The sequence below is a fragment of the Pholis gunnellus genome, assembly GCF_910591455.1.
Source record: "Pholis gunnellus genome assembly, chromosome: 3".
NCBI lineage: Eukaryota > Metazoa > Chordata > Actinopteri > Perciformes > Pholidae > Pholis > Pholis gunnellus.
This window is the reverse complement of record NC_136529.1, coordinates 25403387-25422930: the sequence shown is the minus strand read 5'-3', so window position 1 is coordinate 25422930 and position 19544 is coordinate 25403387. Positions and strand designations below refer to the sequence as shown.

At 46.2% G+C, this 19544-nt stretch overlaps 1 protein-coding gene across 4 annotated transcripts in view; it reads left to right on the top strand.

Annotated features, from left to right (window-relative positions):
* tasora (transcription activation suppressor a) overlaps positions 1–19315 on the top strand; it is a 33205-nt gene extending 13890 nt beyond the window's left edge. Inside the window, exons 15-30 of one of the 4 annotated variants that reach the window (XM_079186641.1) lie at positions 74–358; positions 506–689; positions 907–1035; positions 1869–2023; positions 2964–3162; positions 3473–3985; positions 4428–4602; positions 4870–5818; positions 6636–6758; positions 8293–8452; positions 8673–8781; positions 8962–9140; positions 9233–9382; positions 9970–10777; positions 12727–12805; positions 15599–16718. In XM_079186641.1, coding sequence (XP_079042767.1) covers positions 74–358; positions 506–689; positions 907–1035; positions 1869–2023; positions 2964–3162; positions 3473–3985; positions 4428–4602; positions 4870–5818; positions 6636–6758; positions 8293–8452; positions 8673–8781; positions 8962–9140; positions 9233–9382; positions 9970–10777; positions 12727–12805; positions 15599–16201 — 4800 coding nt within the window. In that variant the 3' untranslated portion in view covers positions 16202–16718. Of the gene's footprint in view, positions 1–73; positions 359–505; positions 690–906; positions 1036–1868; positions 2024–2963; positions 3163–3472; positions 3986–4427; positions 5819–6635; positions 6759–8292; positions 8453–8672; positions 8782–8961; positions 9141–9232; positions 9383–9969; positions 10778–12726; positions 12806–15598; positions 16719–16754 lie in introns of those variants that run through there. The other 3 variants (XM_079186640.1, XM_079186639.1, XM_079186638.1) reach the window with 3 other exon arrangements.
* The last annotated feature ends 229 nt before the right edge of the window (positions 19316–19544 follow it).

The window sequence follows — 19544 nt, the reverse complement described above, 5'->3', positions numbered from 1 at the left end:
AGTTATTTGGTTTATTCCTTGAATCGTTCCTCATAACAGATTAAAGAATATATTTCCGGTCTCTCCTCTCCAGGTGCGACAGTACCCCATGGGCGAGTACGACTGCAAACTGGATGAGCAAGGAAAGCTGTTCCCTGCTCCCAAACACCACCGGGTGAACATGGACGGCTATCTGCGCTCCTACCTGTACAGCCCGGCCCTCTACCTGCTGTCGGTGGCCCGGGCCAGGCAGATGGTGGAGGCGCACTGCAGCCCGGAGGAGCCGCCAGAGGTGCAGCTCAAGAAGAGCCAGAGGGAGGCGGCGGCGGGGAAGGAGGCGACCAGCAACACTAGAGACGAACAGACCAAACATGAAGGGGTAAACACTGACATAACTACCAAAACGTAACAGCGTGGACAAAGATTCCTTTACAGATATGGTGTCAGTATGGTGTAGTGTCGATTTCATCCATGTCGTCTTCGGCCCAGAGTGAACTCCGATGTGTTTTCCTTTTGTGTTGCTCAGATGCAGCAGCTGGTAAACCTGATATTGACCTGTAAGAGGAATGCAGAGAATGAGGTGAAGAGGGAGGAAGGAGGAGGGGTGACGGTACCAGGGAGGAAGAGGAAACTGGAGCAGGTGACGGCAGAGAGGACGCTGAAGTTCCTGAAGGCATCGCAGGAACCCGGAAGACACGGCAAGATTCCCGGTGAGCAGGGTTAGGGTCTAAGACTCATTTCCATGAAGGCACAAGCAGATCGCCGCAGACCTTCAGTGTAGCATCTACATAACTATGTGCGCATCGGCCTTGCTAACACCTTTGCTTTCAGGCTGAACATATTTGCTTCTCTTATTTTATAGTTCTTGTAATTAATGGGTTGATGTGTTGCTCACTGACATGTTCTCCCTCTTCTTTTGGCTCCTAGTTGAAGGAAGCCAGGTCCCTTCCTCTCCCGGCTTTATGGCGTCTGTGATTGACTCGTTGGGTTTGAAGGACGTTGATCTGAGGGAAGATGGATCTGAACTAGCCGCTAAACTTCGCAGTCTGATAACAGGTGACCGAATTCAGGGACTTTCTGCTTGACCACAAACACCAACGGCTGTACCACCTCTGTTCAACTTTTAATTCATATTCCTTTCTTTTTATTCTTTCACATTGTCTTATTCCAGTTGGTCAGGTTACATCAAAACACTAGTGTCACTTTATTATCCAAGATGGGACACTTGATTTGCATGTTCACAAGATACAAGACACATCATTCATCATCCTAAACCATGAATTTAAATGATTGATATATGTATAAATAACCTTGGTCTTTGTGGCATTTAACTGGAGAAAGGCTTTATCACACCAGTGGACAACTGATCCACCATCAGCCTATGCTCACGTTCATCTTTTTGGATCAGGCTGATGGTGACTGAATTATCAGTGAATTTCAGGATGTGCCTGTCCCCATGCTAGCTTCTACAGTCATCGGTATATAGTATGAAAATCAAAGGGGTCGGGACGAAGCCCTGAGGAGAGCCAGTGCCTGGATAGTGTTAAACACAGATGAAATTAGTCTGGCATGGTTTCTAGGACCTTCAGGAACTTGAGTAATGTGACTGAGGCGTCCTCTTCTCCCGTCCCTGCCTTGAATGCAAACTGCATGGGCTTCAGAGCCTTTTATCCAACAAAGTCCTTTTTGACCAGCCGTTCAAATGACTTCATGACCAGTGAAGTCAATGCCACTGGTCTGAAGTCATCCAGCACCCGAGGGGATCCGCTTTTAGCCAGCGGGACAACAATGGAACCCTTTTAACCGCTGCATCTCTAGTTACAGTATTTTGAAAAACTCTTGATGCAAAACAGCTCGTTGAAAATGAACGTCTGCCTCTCCACTAACAGACCTCAACCAGGCCGAGAGAGGAACGACCAATCGGAGCGTTGGTGAAGTGCGAGAGGAGGGTCAGAGGGAATCTTCTCCGTTTGACAGGTTGGCCACCAAGCTGGGTCTGCCCACCAACTGTGACATTGACCTGAGGAAGCAGGACGAGCTGGAGGTAACTTTTTAGGTTGATAGTGTTGACTTTTCCAAACAGCACAGTCACATGATCATAGTGGACAATAGGAACCCGGCTAGAACTAAGACGCCGTGCTCATGTGCACTGTTATTTACTCGTCATTCGTACACTGTCATTCTAGTTGTTCTGGTTTGACAGTGAGGCTTTGAAGCCTCAACACCGTCCTCCATGTGGAGGATCTGCAACACGCTGTTCTTTCAAATAATCAGAACTTTTGAGACCTAATGTGTGTACAAGAAGGTGATTTGGGCTATAGAGGCAGATTATGAAGCTGTGAGATTTGTAACTCTTATCGTTTGTACCCCCTGTTTAGGAATACAAAATGTCTCATTAAAATATAGATTGTCATTCTTGAGGTTTAATGACATTGACACTAAAAGCATATTTATAGATTTTGTCAAGTCTGTTAGTACAATTCCTACGTAATGCTCCTATGTACCAGAATCAACTGTGAAGTGATTCTTTCATAGTGACATTACTCTGTAAAAGATGGAGCAGACTCCTGTTTCTGTGTAAACAATAAAGCTAACATGAAGCTTAGATGCACTGAGGATTACTAGTAATCTCTAAACATACGTTTAGCACGTGAGTATTGTTTTAAGATTGACTTGAAAAAATCCAAATATGTCCTTTTAGGTCTCGACCAAACTAATGTTATTGATATAATTTTATTTATTATTGTATTGTTGTCTTGCGAAAGTACAGGAGCTAGTAAATGTAGCTACAGTCAGACATTGAACAAAACATTACTTAGTCATTAATATGCATTTTGTGTAAATCTCCAATTGAACGTAAGCCTTAAGAGTTGAACCTCTAACATTTCTAGACCTCCTTTTACAGCAGGTCAGGATTTCTTAACATAAAAACTTCAAATGGAGCCGGTAAGGTTATTAAAGTGTGTGTGGTTTGGTGTCTCTAGGAGCAGATGGCGGGCAGCATCAGTAGTTTGGAGGGATTCAGTCCCAGCTCCCACAGCGGGGAGATGAATCGCCACAGAGGAGGAGGAGGAGGAGGAGAAGGAGCAGAAGAAGGAGGGCTCGAAAGGAGAGCAGGAGGATACGAAAAGGAAGAGGGGGACATCCAGTGGGAGATCCCGTGGGTCCTCATCCCCATTACAGGTCTGTCTGTCTGCCTGCCCACTCAGGATGAACATCAAATAGTTGTCATTAGTGTTTACGTATTTTTTTTAAATATAAATCGGCAAACAAACCATTGTCACAGATTAAGTTAACACATATACAAACATTAACACAAACACATAATATCAATGGAAAAGGTCTAAGCAATGCTGTTTCTTTACGACACAGCAAATCTCCTTTACATGAAATATGTGTCATTTTACTACTTGTGGTGCCTCCGGACCAGATTGCAGATTCACAGAAGTGACCAGAGTGACAAAAGACAGTGAACTTAAACTCTTGTCTGCAGGTGTGTGTTCACAGAGGTACACCCAGAGAGACAGAAACCTCCCTCAGGACCCTCGCTTCCAGCACCTCGCCACGATAACGAGCGTCGCCGCAACAACCAAACCTCCGAGGAAGAGCCCCGCCCCGTCTCCTGAACGAAACCATCCTCCCTCCCCCCTTAAGTTACCGTCCCCCGAGCCCAGCCCTCCGCACTCCCCCTCCCAATGCCCATCGCCTGACCCCAGCCCTCCCCCGTCACCCTCTCAATGCCCGTCTCCAGAGCCCAGTCCGCCCCCTTCCCCGTCTCAATGCCCGTCCCCGGAGCCCAGCCCTCCCCCCTCTCCCTCCCAATGCCCGTCTCCACGGCCCAGCCTTCAACATTTTCCTTCCCAGTGCCCGGACACTCCACTCGGCCGCCCCCCTGTTCCCCCGCGGTGCCAGTCCTCGGAGCCTAATGAGCTCAGCCCGTTTAACAAGGACCACAGTGGTGCTAACAAGGAGCAGGTAGCCTCCACAGCCTCCAGGGAGTCTGCAGGTAACCTCACTCTCTGGGTCTACTTGTTGCATCTGTTCAAGCTTTAAACTGTAATGCCGCCCACAGTTTTGACTGCCATGTCATGGATATTAGACAGTTATGAACTGATCATTTAAAAAATGGGTCCAATTTAAGATCCTGCTTGAGTATTTGCTGAAGCCTGGCTTAGAGAAAGTAGACGTAGAGCTAATGCTGATGATTTTTGGCCTTTTGCATTCAGTGTGAAATTCATATGATTTTATACTGTGAATATGAGTGATGAGTGCACATATTACAGACACTTTTTGCTTTAATTTTAGCTTGTTGTATAAGTTAAGCTCCTAAGTTTCTGTATGTGATGTATGAAAAATGTTGTCAGTCAATTCAGATGTTCTGGGGTTTTTGTGGAACGGTCAGGTTTCTTTACTCAGTATGCATCTATTGTGTATTCTGCCTCCTACAGGACTGTCTAAAGACATAGACGAGAGACCTCAGGGGAAAGAAAAGAAGAGTGAAGAGCCATTTGTTCCTGCATCCATCCAGCCGTCTATCCCTCCAGCTCCAGAGAGGAGGACGAGCCCCTCACCACCACCATCCACTGAGAGAGGGAAGGAAGACGCAGAGAGGGAAATAGGGGAGTTGAGGGAGGTACAGGCAAACATTTTAGTGCAGGAACAAGAAACTCCGAGAGGGCAAAACCGAGGGGAAGAGGAAGTGGAAATGATACATGTGGTAGCTAGTGATAAGGAGCAAAAAGCAGACGAGAAGGAACTGGTAGGTGGTTCTTTGTTCTCTCCCTCCGGCTTCTCACCGCCCTCTCGCCTCGACAGCGTTGTAGACAAACACCTGAGCAACTTCTCCTCTGAGATACAGCTCCTCCTGCAGGAGCAGAGCATCCATTACAGCTTCCCACAGTCCCCACACTCCCCACACTCCACCTCAAACACGGAAACCTACACACCTCAACGCACAATCCCACACACTCCCATTTCTCAGTTTTCACAGTACGTTACCTTCTACAACCCCTGCCCCCCCGTCCAGGACTACGTTCGCTCACTACAGGACCGCATTGACAGCATGCTAACAGACTTTGATAACCGCTGTACGAGCCCCAAGCCCGGCACCAGTCGGACCGATGTCGATTCCGCACTGGCGAGCAGCGTTAGCGATTTTGTGTCCAGTATCAGAGCGGGTAATGCTACAACGGGCAGAGAGGACGACGGTCTCTGTGGTGCACTGACAGCTGCTGAAAGTCCTGCACACTCCAGAGGAGGTGAAGTGTGGCAGCCGCATGCAATCGCCAAACCGGTTCCTGATGCAGCCAACAACAGGAACCCCCCGACCTCTCATGTCAATTTATCTGTCGCTACCTGTAAGTCCGATTCTGTCTACAAACCTCCCAACACTTCCGTCCTCATACCTCCTCCGAACAAGTCCTCGCAGTCCTCAAGGAAACCACAGCAAAGTCACTCTTTAGAGATCACCAGAACAGTCGCTCACAACAGACCAACACAAGACAGCAGCACTACTAGGACTGTGCATTGTACCCCTGGTGTGGAAGGTGGGAGTGGCCTCGCGGTTACAAACTGTGAGGTGACATTTCCAGGCTTCAGCGGCGTCTCAACAGAACCGTCCCACCCCCCCGAGCGGGTCTCCAGTCCGGCCCCTGAGTCCGTCCCCGTGCCCGACGAACGCCCGGCTCCTCCGGCCGCCGCCCTGAGCTCCCTGATCAGCCGGCTGCAGCCAGAGGTGTTCAACAACCTGGTGGAGATTTTCAAAGACATCAAGAAAAACTCCATGCAGTTCTACCTCCACAGCAGCGAGGCCGGGGACCAGGTCCATGAAGACGTCAAGGTAACATCACGGGCAGCACAGTTAAGATGTGTTGAAATAGCTAAGCGCTGATGCGAAATACATACAAACCTACGTTCATATTTTTGTTTTAGTTGTCGTCAGTGAAAGGGAAAGATCAACATCATTTCATTCAGTACGATTACTGTTCAAAAAGTTAGAAAGGTAATAATAGCCTCAATAAACAAACATTTATATATATGAACACGGACACCAGTTGGGGTGGGTTTCTGTACTCGATACCCAGCCTTTAATTTATCCACCAAAATAACCCAGTACCAAGTAGTATCGAGCCTTCATTTGATCCTTTTTGCACCCAGATCTAGAAATAAATTACTATTTTTATGGTTTTGCTCACAGCCAATCGCTGAAAGCGTTTTTCTATTCCACGCACCGTGAGATTGGCCCTTTTTTACCGCAGCAGCTGCAACCAGTACAGTCAGCGGTGTGGGGAAGTCGAGATGCCACCAAAACGTCCTAAAGTATTATTGCCTGTGGTGTCTAATTAGAAGAAATGCGGCGGTGGTGGCATTTTACGCAACTGAAAGCTCTCATTCACATGACAAAAAGGCATCAGATGAAAAACTCCATTGGTATCGGTATCAGTTTAAAGGTGCTGTTTCTGTTGTTTTTTTTTAAAGGATACCCGGCCCTTAGACTGTGATCTGGTCCCAGAGAGGACTATTACATTTCAAATTACATTGTATTTGACATCTAGCTTTGCTTTGATCAAGTAGATCTTGAAGAAAATAAGATGCACCAGTCGGCCCTTATTGATGTAGTATTATTGTATTTTTGTGTGTGTACTCTTACGTTGCAGGAATACCTGTTGAAGCAGGGTAACACGGAGCAGAGTCCTGCGGACTTCCTGAACCAAGAAAACTCTGCAGGCAGACTGCTGGTCATCATTAAGAACAAAGACATAGCTGGACATGTACACAAGGTACCTCTGAATGATATTCACTCGCAAGGGTTACATTTTGTGAGAGGCGGACTGCAGTTTATTTGCCCTCCAGAAGCAGAAAAGTGTTGTTTAAAGGCAAAACTGTACTTTCTGATCACTGATGTTTTTAGAAATAACAGGTTTATCTTGAGTGACCGGATGCTTTAGCTCAGGAGGTTTTCCTGAGTCATACCACCAAAGACAATTCCCTACACCAGGGTGTAGTTGTGATTCAAAAACAACTCCCTGTAATCCGTTACTGTGGATCAAAGCTATCTCCCTGTATTAAGACGTAGCTTTGGATCAAAGCTATCTCCCTGTATTAAGACGTAGCTTTGGATCAAAGCTATCTCCCTGTATTAAGACGGAGCTGTGCCAGTTTGCAAACCAGATAACAAAACTCTTTGATTGTGAGCTCTTTATTGCACCACAGATATTGTGTCCAGCGGTGAATCCGAAGTAGCTCTCACTCCACAAACCGACAAACAAACCTTTGTGGTTAGCTTGGTTTGATTTGTAGTTTGAGAAGCAGATCTCACGGGAGGGTGGAGGTGAGGCCCTGTCAGATGTGTGTAAGGACTAATTGTCTTGAGCTCCTCTGGGACTCTTAAATGGGCAGGAGTCTCTAGACTCTCGGTTTAGGTCTTTGTTTGCAGTGATGATGGCAGATAATGAGGGATAAACAAGAATAAACATGCATTTCCTGTCACTGTGTACATTTGCATGAAATCTGCTTCTTGGGCACTATCTGAGTGTTTTACCTGTATTTTCTTTATTAATAATGAGTTACGTTATTTTGGTCTCTGTGTAGTTCTGCTTTTATGTTCGGCACCTCTTAGTTCTTTTGGCAGCTTATTTTCTAATTTGCCAGTTAGGCTTTTATTTGTGTTTTGGGAGGATGAATAGAGAGAGAGGGATCGCACCTACCCCTCTTGAGCCTCCTCGTCTCCTCTCTCCTTCGTCTGTGCCCCTAAAACCGATTTGAGGAAGGATGTCTCGATTCCTAAAATGCATCTCAGGGAGAAAAGGGTTCTCTGCTAGAGGAGCTATGAGCGAGGATGCACAGGTGTATTCTTTACGGAAGTTTTTATTAAAGAGGCGCGACACACCGCTCTGCCACGCGTCATATTTAATTGCCGTGCACAGATGTCTCATTTTGTTAAACGCCTGTGATGTCGGTGCAAACAAAAGCCGCCAGAGGTGTTAAATTAGTTTAGGAGGCCGCAGGTAAAACCAGCCTCGCTTCAGTGTCTCCACACTGACTCCTGGCTGCTCTGTAGTTCTTCTCCTGTTGGCTCCTGCACGTCTCACAAGATACAAGTTAAATCTTCGAGAATTAGTCACAGCCACTGGCAGTCAGGACACTACATATTAGCTGGGACTTTGTTTACATTAGATTTGTGTGGAGTGAGGAGTCGTATCCACTTTGTGTACCACCAATGGAAGGAATTCACTGCAGTCTATTTTTTCCTGCCTGACAGATTTGCTGGATGACTAACAGGAGGTGCTGTTAATGTGTTTGTGTGCACATCAGATCCCAGGTCTGGTGTCTCTGAAGCGACGGGCCTCTGTGGTGTTTGTGGGAATCGATTCGCTGAACGACATCAGGAACAACAGCTGCGACGAGCTTTTTGTCTCTGGAGGCTGCATCGTTTCGGACGAGTTCCTCCTCAATCCAGACTTCATATCTCGCGGTAAATCAGGGATTAGCGATCCAATACCAGCATTTTCTAGTCTTACACAAGTCCAACTTAACACACTGTGAATTTTATTTACAGGATATACAAATAGCTTTTCTTTGTGAAAAATATTGCATTAGTCTTTTTGTAAATGATGAGACAAATGCATCACTGATCGTGAACTTGTTTGTATTTACTTAACTGACGTGTTGATTGATGAGATGTTGTTCTGCAGATCAACTGGCTTCACTGCTGCTGGTCCTGGAGCAGCACAGCTCTCTAGAAAGCGTCTGGAGGTGGAAGGTTCACTGGCAAACCCACAAGAAATTAAAAGAGCAAGCCAGGTACCGATGTTGTTACTCACAAACTATATGCAACTGGCTGTAGACGCCAACCTCGACGAGCCCAGATGAGTTAACAAACTCTCTACCACATCCTGCAGGTGGAATGCAGCTCATTCAGGTTGCAGACAGAACAGACAGGAAAGTAGGTCTTTTGACGTGTGTTGTTCGTTTGGTCGTCAGGTTCAGGAACGATGCAGCCAATCTACTGGACCTACTGTCGACCTATCAGAAGCGGCAGATTGTTGAGTTCCTCCCATATCATCACTGCGACACGAGGAACCATCGGTCACCTCACCTGGACTGTCTGAAGGAGCTCCAGGCCCAATACACGCAGTACCGACACACAGTCTTCCTGACAGGTGCGTGTGGTTACCTGAGGTTTGAAAGCTTAATTCACCTCCTGATCTGTAGCACTGACGTTACTACTTCGTCTTTGTTTTTTCTCACTCAGAGCATCGATTTGAGATGTTCCCTGCCTACACCAGGACTGGCATCATCGTGGCCAGTATTGACGAAATTCTGCACAACTTCACAAGACTAGTCGGTTACCATGACATCAAGGACAGGCAGCCAATCATAGATGACATGCTGGCTCCCAAAGGTCAGTATGTGAAGAACATTTCATTGAAATTAGAAAATCCTGTTCAAATACATAGCTTGAGGTGTGCTGTGCATCTAATTAGACATGCCGTATTACCCACAATACAGCTCTACCTCAGTCAGAGATTCAAGTGTGTTATGCTAATGTAGCCACCAGCTGCTAGCCTCAAGCAGAGATGAAGGGCGGACCACAGAGGTCTGGTAAGCTCTCGTCTTTCAAACTCCACACCCACTCATTTCAAATTTAAACTTCGTGAATTATGGTCTATTTAAAGTCAAATGGACGATAAAGAAGGGTGTGCTTTAGGACAGGGCTACCTATCGATTGACAGGTCACTACCATGGTCTTGTCCGTGTTGACTAACATTTTGGTCGCCCTAAAAATGTTTTATTCAGGGTTCGGTTGCACTTAGCTCCACCCTCTCATGTCAATTCTGGTTGCAACAAGCCAAGATGCTATTCTAGGTTATTCTGGATCCTCCTCCAGCTCTCTACCGCCTCTACTGTAGCGTCTCTCTCTGTGTTCTATCGTCTCTCTTTGTGTTACGCTGTCTTGTTGTTCCGCTCAGTGCTCTCTTCTGTCCTCAGGTCTCGGGAGGCAGCTGACTCGTAGCGACTCTGTGTCAGGCTCTGAACGCTCTCCCTCTATCTTCCCAGAACACATTCGTCCCGTCTCCCATGACCCACCCCAGCATCTTCTCCTGCAGTCCGGCTCCGCCCACCCCACTCTCCCCCATCGGTCTGACCAGCTCGTCCCGGACGCCTCCTGTAAGGAGGTTTTGCCGCGCCATTCAGACACAGACTTTGAGGTTCTCCGACTCGCCATCTCACAGTTGCGAGCGGAGCGTCAGGCGCAGCTGCAGCAGCAGTTGGACTCTGAGGCGGAGTTGTACATCAACTCCCTTTCAAACCTCCTTCCCAATGTCGGTCGTACTGGTAGCGGTCACACCACGCCTCTTTTAGCCCAAGGAGGTCCCGCCGAGTCGGTAAAAGTCACTCATGACAGGAAAGCAGTGGCAGTCACTCTGGATATGATTCACTCAGCATTGCAGCAGGAGCAGGTGGAGGAGGAGGGGAGGGAGTACGGAGCAGTGACTCGCACCGTGGGGCGAAGGTTCGGAGGAAGTCAAGAAGGTGGAGGAGAGGTTGGACATCACAGAGATGGTACTCCAGTAAGAGTGGGAGGAAACAGGGATCCAGGTAATGGTGAGACGTCTACTTCTTCGACCAATCAAAGCACAGCTGCAGTGACGGGACCAAGCACCCAGACAGGCTCAACCAGTGACGGGGGAGAGAAAACAAATCAACAAAGAGAACTTGTATTTCCCACAGCAGCTAAACATGCTGCAGCCTCCTACAGTACCACAGCTTGTCCTGTAGAGGGCCACAGATTGAGGTTAGTTAATGACTACTGCCCTTCGTCTACAGTTCAGTTTGTATTATGTTGGATTCTGTAACATTTTAACTGGTTTCCTGTCATCCTGAAACCTAATTTATGCTGGTTCATGAGGGCGCTGTACATACCTTCTCAGTCAATGGATCTGAACTGGTTTTAGTCTTAACAGAGATACCACCATCACAGACTAGTCCATATAAACAGTGTGGGAAGGACAAAAATCCCAGTTAGGTAAAAAAAACAAGTATAAAAGCACTCTGTGTTTTCGAGTGTGCATGTATCTTGTGTGCATTCAGAGTGTTGGTTTTGCACCTCCTCAGAAATAAACAATACCCTGCAGCAAGATACAACTAAGCATGTACAGCAAACTCGGAACAACTGCAACCACGAAGAAATATATGATGATGACTCACACACATTCATTTCCTGGCAATAATGTCCTCTCGGGCCCAAATTGGAGCCCTGGCTATTGAGCTGGGGGAGCTTCTGGAGAAAGAAGCAATCTCCCACGACCCTCCAGAAGAGGACGACGAAGGGTTCTGAGGGCCTTTTTTTACATGCTGACAATCAGGCTTTTGTTGGAATGTGAGTGTCCCGCCAGTTGGTTCACTTCCATTGACGTGGGAGACGCCTATTTCCACATTCCTGTCATTCCGAAACGCAGAACGTTCCTGCGTTTCGCTTCCAGGGAATACAATACCAGTACAACCAGCTGCCATGTCCGCAAGCTATGTGGCGGTCCCCCTGGTACTTCTCCTTGTGAGGAGAATCCAGAGGTGGTTCGGCTGCCTCTGTCTCAACCCAGTTAGGCGCAAAAGGCAAATGCTACACATCCCTCCTCACTGCAGTCAGACCTGGCGTACTCAAAAATCCTGTGGGCGTCATCAGGGGTTCTGCTTGGGAGAGATACGACACACACACACTGATGTACACAGACGCCTTCCTCTCTGGATGGTGTGGAATGATCCAGTCCAGAGTGGTAGGTGGGTAGTTGAAGAATCCCCCATCCCTGCACTTAAACTGTCTCAAGCTGTCCACGGTGCTTAAAGTGTTGAAACACTTTGTTCCTCCACTTATAAACAGACGTCACCGTGAGCACAGACAACATGACAGCGGCAGCGTACATCAACCGCCATTGTACCTTCTGCTCGGCCCCGCTCCTAGAAATATTTAGGAGCCCTCATCTGTGGTCTCACAAGCACCTGCTCTCCAAAGCAGTGTACACCGGGGGTACAGAAACGCACAGCGGACTTAATGTCTTGCAGGGGGTCTGTCCCACAACGAGTGGGAACTAAATGTCACAATCTTTGAGCTTGTTGTGGGACAGGTTTGGGGAGGCAGAGGTGGATCTATTCAAAGATAATGCGCACTGTGTTTCTCCACAAACGCACAGGAGAATACTCCTCTAGGACTCTAGGAGTGGATGTAGGACCCTGGCTCAGAGCTCTCCGTTACGTAATTCCCCGATTCCTCTAAGGTCTCACCTCAAATATTTTGGTGGCACTAGACAAGCATGTCATGGTTTTCTGACCATGACCCAACTGCTCGTATCTTCCATGGCACAGAGATGCACTGCCACAACTGGACGGTGCTATCTCTTAACCTCTCGTGTGAACCTACCTTCGAATGTTGGTAGATAACAAATTCTCCCTCAAGATGCTATCTTTTATCATCTCTGACATTGGCTCAGAGAGTGAGTGACCTATGCGCACTGCCGGTTTTGGCCTCCTGCTTTTGCATTAGAGAGGATGGAAGTGCAGCAACCGTATAGCCAAATCACTCATTTACACCTAAAGTCGTAACAAATTAGTTTCGGTGCAGAATCTTTTCTCTGGAGTTTTTTTTTTCCTCCACCTCACCAGAATGAAGCAGAAGAGTTTACCGACTCTGCCAATGTTTGTCTCGGTATGTGAGACGCTGCTGAACCTCTTTTTGTTTACTTCCTGTAGAGACACACATTCGGGCCAAGAACAGCCAATAAGAGGAGAGGGAGCACCACCTGGCAACAGCACTGTCAGTGGCACCAAGGTAACAGGAAGTATCACCATTGTAACAGACCAGTACGGCAACTATTAGCCGGTTCTGATGGACTCCAAAATCTAACGCAGATGTCAATCTGGGCACTGCTTAGGAGCCACGGTCCAATGAAGCATTGTTCCTGTTGGTTGAGTGCTATTTAACCATTCACATGTACTCCTGTGTGGGTCGAGTTACTATAGACCCTTTACCATTGGACAAAAAAACAACACTCACTAACATCTGGCTTTTATCTAAAGTGCGAAAGATTACAACCCGCATTCGTTCCTGGGATGAATTACTCTGCAATAGTCATGGGTATTTATCAGCTTCACAGCCCTCTCAGCCCCCGCTGAGTTTGCATGTCTGTAGGGCTTTCAAACGTGACTTTGAGGTACGTCTACAATCACACATATAGAGGGGCATCAGAGGCATCTGTGCACTGTTCACAAGAGGCAGAAAAACCGTCCTCATGGACTCATCATGACACATTTTGCAAGACAGAGCAAATATCCCCCCGGCTGAAGCTCTCTAAGTTACCTCCTGCCAAGCCGTAGGTTGTCAGGTTTGTTTAAGGATTTATGCACTAGTGTGCCGGGATGAGCGAGAATGAATACCTAAACTCCAGTGTCTAACCACTGAATATTATAAAGTACAGTAATATCAGTGTCTGTTAGGAACACAATCCGTCATTGGACCGTGGCCTAGGCTCCTAAACAGTGCCCATATTGACACTTGAGTTAGATTTTGGAGTCTATCAGAACTGGCTAACTTCTTAACCATTAGTGGCGCCCAAACAGGGACACCTCTAATGGTTAAGAAGAGTAACCGTGTGTAAACCGTTCAAAGTGAGAATAAGACCCGTTGGCAAACCCCAAGGTAGAACCCGTTTGCATTCTATCAAACGACAAGATTAAATGAATCAAAAAAAACTTGGACCCAAAGGTAAACATTTGTTAAAACTAGAAAGTATTCAAAGAGCTCAGAGTTAATACTATATCGTTGTATCTGGCAGAGTCGCCTGTTTCAAGCCAAGGAGGAGGACAGATAGAGTGCGCTGTTACCTCAAACTGTGAAGAGATGGCAAGTCAGTTCACTTAGGAGTTGCACGACGCATTAGCTAAAAAGAGACATAGCATTGGCCGAAGCGACAACGATCAGGTTGTAAATACAGATGTAAATTCCTTGAGGTAATGATCATGTATACCATCTAGAGAACTGGGAAATCCATGACATAAACTCACGGCTGGAAGATTTCAAACCTTCCCAGCCTATGGGTATGCTGGTAAATAGCCATTTTACCATTTGAAGATGGAGTAGCTTTAGTCATAAAAGAAAAGGGAGGAGACCCTCCAGGCGTAATGCGGTCAGTGGCATGGTAATAAAATGGTGAGGAACATCTCCATTGGGGAACACAGACTTACATGGCTACACAACCTAGCCCCCAACCACAACCTAGTCCCACGCAAGTCATGTGGGGCAAACCGGGAGAAATAAATCACTTTCTGACCTCACCCCTTTAGATTTTAATGAATATCTTTCTAAATGTCAACCTATATGAGAGAGCGTTAGAACGTGGTTTGATTAAACAGAAGGATCACCCATTCAGGACACAGGGGCCCTCAAAGTTCACCCATATTGGACCCTGACCCCACCTAAAGACAAATCTTCAAAAACAAACACTGGTTCTCTGATTATCAGAAAGCTCACAAACAGGTAATCCAGAAGTTCAATACTTTTGGTCTAGAATAAATCAATATGCAAATGAGGTGATTCAATCGTAATTTGCAAAAACATAATCAGATTAAGGGCTCCTTACGTTTAACCAGTACCCATACAATTGGGAGCACCTCCAAGAACCAACATCACTGAATTCACAGCATGTTTAACCCCTCTATCCATAGGGGAATAGGCTACTCCTAACTCTTACTCAATTAGACCCTGGATGACCAGGAAAGAACTCCATGAGCGGGAAGTTACCCATGATCTGTACTCTGGAGCTCACCAGAAACACCACCACCCTAAACCACAGGCTACATAGAACCATAAGAAAGTCTCTTTTCAAGCTACCAAACCCCCCGGTGGGAGACTGATTCTGTTTAAGGCTTTCCATCCAGGTGTCCTTGTAGTGTTTTTTTCTATGGCAGTAAAGCGCTGGCTTTCCTTTCTGAAATATTCAGAGATGTTCAACTATATGCCCTTTCCTCATTAGGAACTGAATTGGAAAAAAAGATGCTGGTTCTCTGAAAAAAATGCTATGGATGGGGACACTGCCTTTTTAGGTGTTTTATAATGCTGGGATTTCACCGGGATGTTTATTCTGGTCGTTCCCTTCAATGGGGTGTGATCCAGCAGTGTGGTTAGCAGGGCTCTGATTGATGTAATGGATGTCCCTCAGGACAAAAAAAACAAATCCCCCAAAGGAAAAGTTCCTTTTGGGTTGCAGTCCCTCTTTTTTCCTCCTACCCAATCATTACCTGACTTCATGCAAGAATGGGAGCAGAGAATAGCCAAAGATTAAGAACAAAAGACCCGCACAGGAGGTGAAGGTGATGGAAGAAAACTCTGCAACCCCCAAGGTTTTCTTCCAAAGGCCCCAACTGCTGCATACCCATTAGGGAATTTAAGGATACTAAGGGAAAACCTGTCAAAAAGGGCAGTTATACTTGGGCCAAAATGGGACAGCCATAGGCTTAGCAGCAGTCATGCTACGTATCATGGTTACACCACTCCAATGCACAGTGGCTTTTAAAACAGTATAACGGAATTGTTTTACACAGATCTAATGTGCTGCCTTACCCCTAGACCATTACTGGAGGGGGAAGCAAACCTGATATTGACAGCATCTTTCAGCTGCATCGTCTACCACCTGTTCACGGACAAAAGTGGACTCTCCGCAACGATGTCCCACAGACCCAACCGGCACTGATGGAAAACAAGGGGGAAGAAGACTACCTGGAAAAACAGGGGACTGCTCAGCAAGGCTCGGCCAAGAGCTGTGAACCACGCCTGCAGCTGTACAACCACAAAGGGGATAAATTCAGCTCTAGTTATCTTTCGAATCCCAATGCCTGGAAGGATATTTCCTATGCGAGACCAGGATGGACACCAGACCGCCAGCCATATCTCAAGCCAGGCAACCAATATTTGAAACTCAAGGCAAACAGTACTGTTGTCTTCATTGGCATGGCTCCGCCAAATGAAAGAGGTCCGAAGAAGTTGGCCTGTGGAGTAACCTGTTACAACCACAAAGAAGGTCCTTGGTGCGAGGTCCAGTCCCAGAATGGGGCCAGGATCTGCATTCTCGCAGTCCCTCGAGCAACCACCCAAACTCCCCCTCAGATGAGGCCGGGACCACCGGGGCAGAATTTAAGAGAAGAGATGGGAGGGCCAGTGCTCCCTGTGTGAGCCAACCCAAAAGACTACCACGCCGAAGAGACTTGACGAGCTGAAAACACAAGGTTAGCTTTGCTCAAAAATGGGGAAACTGGACTCTGCTTATGTAATTTCAGTTTTTCATATTGTTATTCATTCAATATTTTAACCATATATAAAATAATACACCCTGCCCTTCAGCAGGCGTGGAAACCCCCTCAGCTCCACTGTATAAAAAAAGAGAACTAACACAGAAGAAAAGAAGAACAAGGAGGTCTTGAAGAGACTGATACACCACCCTTCAAAGGAGACCTTGGACAGCAGGCATATTGTTTTACTCTGTATTTGTATATTTTTGTACCTGCTTTTTATTTTAGTAATTAAAACTAAATAGATCACGTGGTCTATTGAAAGACAAAAGACTTTGTCTACTTCTATGTCTAACATCCTCTCATCCAAGGCCACTTGTATTCTACAGTTCTCTAAAATGTTAGAAATGCTAATCATGCTCCTCAAGAGGGGGATACCCTGAACCATCAGAACCGGCTAACACAACCAAAATCCTGCTCTGCTCCGTCTACAACAGATCCAGCAGCCCCGACATCTTCTGCAGCAAATGAACAACCAGCAGCTCCAGCCGAATCCATCACACCTACAACAACTGCCTCACAGCCAACAGCAGCAGCAGTGGGGCGCCGGCCTCCTGCAATCCCCCCACCTGCCCCGATTCCCCAACCAGCCTTTCTCGCGCGGCCCCATGCTGGGGCCCCTGACTGCCCTCGGAGGTAGCCTCCTGGGGCCCGTGCCTGTCTGGCCTGGCCCCACAAGTGCAGCAGCCCTGGTCTGGGGCTTGCAACAGGCCAGCAGGGACTTCACTGGTCCTAGACTGCTGGGTGGTTACCACAACCCTGCAGGTCAGAGCAGCAGCAGGTACAGAGGGGGGAAAAGTGGAGGAGGCTTTAATGGGATGTAGAGAGACGGTTTAACTGCACCAGCTGGTTAAACCAAGGAACTTTCCCGAAAACTACCACCCTGTGTGGAGGTCGAAACACGCACATCCTGAATACTAACCGGTGCTAGACTGAAGGAAGGAGGAGTGACCCCCACACTGTATGAAGCTCCCAAGGTTCATTATTAACTTAAAATCAGGGTGAAGTCTAACCCTGACCCAAAACACGGTTTCCTAGAATCTTGACGTTTCAGTCACTCCGGTTCATAAAATTGGTTACAGAAAGAATGTTGGAAATACAAACTCTAATCTTTTGTTTGGACGAGGGCAGTGCAGAAATGGGGATGGACAAATGAGGATATGCAACTATGGTCCCAAGGTGGGATTCGAACCCCGGAACAAGGCACTGGAACCACTTCGCTTAAAGTTAGGTTGGACAGGAATTGTATTGGGGTTTTTTTAATAGAAGTTTTAAAGAATTGATGTCAGGTTGGTGTAAAGTAACAAAAACATGATTTATTTTGACGGGTGTCTTCCATTGAAGTCGATACAACTTGTGTAAATCTAAAGATCTCCTTCTGGTCGCAGTGCTGCTGCAGACCTGCCTCCACCTTTTAAAGTCTTGTGTCACTGGTTTGTATTGGGAGTTCTTTTTTCAAATTCAAACTACCGTTGTTCTCCTGCAGGGTGGTTTCTAATACTCCCTTTGATCCGTTGATTACTTGTTGATCGACTTTTCTCTTCATTCGTGAAAAATGCAGTAGACGAGCAAGCTGCGCTGAAACGAAACCAAAAGTAATGTGAGGGATCTGGTGCTGCGACGAACGATTATTTTTATTATCGATCAACCTGTTTGGTCGATAAAATGTCGGATAATAGCTCCAGCTATTGTCGGTAAGATTACCCACAATGCAACTAGATTACCGACGGTTCTGTCGAGGATTTTGAGCGTGCAATGCTAATAGTGGCAAGTGTAGCGTTCACCCTCTACATTATAATTTCCCACATCCCAAAGAGGTGTATCCTCACCATCGTTCAAAAATCTGATGTCAGTTTACTATCGTATAGTTTAAAAAAAAAAGACAATCATCACATTTGAGGAACTGAAAACAGTGAAAAACATTTTTCTTTCATGGAAGAATTACTTCAATTAATTTTCTTTCGATCAGCGGAAATTGATTAGTGCTCAACTGGAATCGTTTAGTATTTGATACGTAGAGAGCTTATCAGCAAAGACATACAGAACATTTATCAGGCCCTTCATATTATTTTGAATTAGATTTGTTCTACTTGTATCGACTTTAATGGAGGAGCTCATTCTTAGTTCTAGAACATTGTTTTTTATTACTTTGCAACCATCAGACACTTTTTTTTCACCCCTGTGAATTTGTATTTTCTTTAACCAATTTTCTGAACTTTTTAGTACACAGTGTGGACTAAAAGAAGTTGTTGTTCCTGCTTACACAGCAGAAACCAGCTGCTCTGTTTACTACCGTCTGTAACCACAACCTGTCGACCACTTCCTGTCGACATGTTTGTGCCGAAGAAGTCCGGCACTCGTGGAAAATGCCCCTGCCCCTTTTTTACATGTGTACAGGATATGAAAAGAAGAGTTGAGCAGATGCCATGTTTTCAGACCCGACCCGGCATCTTTTTAAACTCTGCCTCAGAGATTCTCTTCTTACTGAATGAATGGTAAAGTGATTAAAAGTTCACCTGTTGTTTTTTCCGTGCGTTGCTCTCAGAGCATTGACTGTACATTAAAAAGCTGCTGGATGGATTCCAATTCCCAGCTCTTTTTTTTTTTCAACTTGACGGTTTGGACGGTTTTCTGTCAACGACTTCGTAGTCCAGCAACCCGACAAATTCATTTCTCAAAAGGAAGCTTTGAGCTGCTTATTTGTTGTCGTTGCATCATGGGAGAGACCAACGTGCACCCTGATTCTTAAAGTGGACTCTTGAGACTATTAAAGAACTTTAAAATAACCTGTAAAGGAATAAGATGGACTTACACTTCTTCCAGTGGGCTCTTAATGTTTTACGTGTTTTTGTACTGAATGTTTTGGTTTGTTACCCTGGGAGCTGCTTGTGTTTAGTTGCTGTTGTAGGACGTGACTCTGTAACAGACTCGTTTTAACTTAAAAACAATGGGGTTTTTTACACCTTTTTTTTGTATTAAAAGTTGCCTGCGTAAACCAGCGGATTTGCTTGGAGATGTTCTTGACCTCAGATCGAGCTGCTGAGTTGTGCACAGTGGAGGTTCAGAGTCAAGAGTCCACTCGGTTCCAGTAAACAAGACCTGAAGGTTTTATTATTTGTACTCTGTCCACAATATGTTGTACGCACACGATGAATCTCATAAGTTAATAGAATGTCAAGACCAGTTTGTACAAACTGCATCCGACCTCGTCTGAAGGCAAATACAGC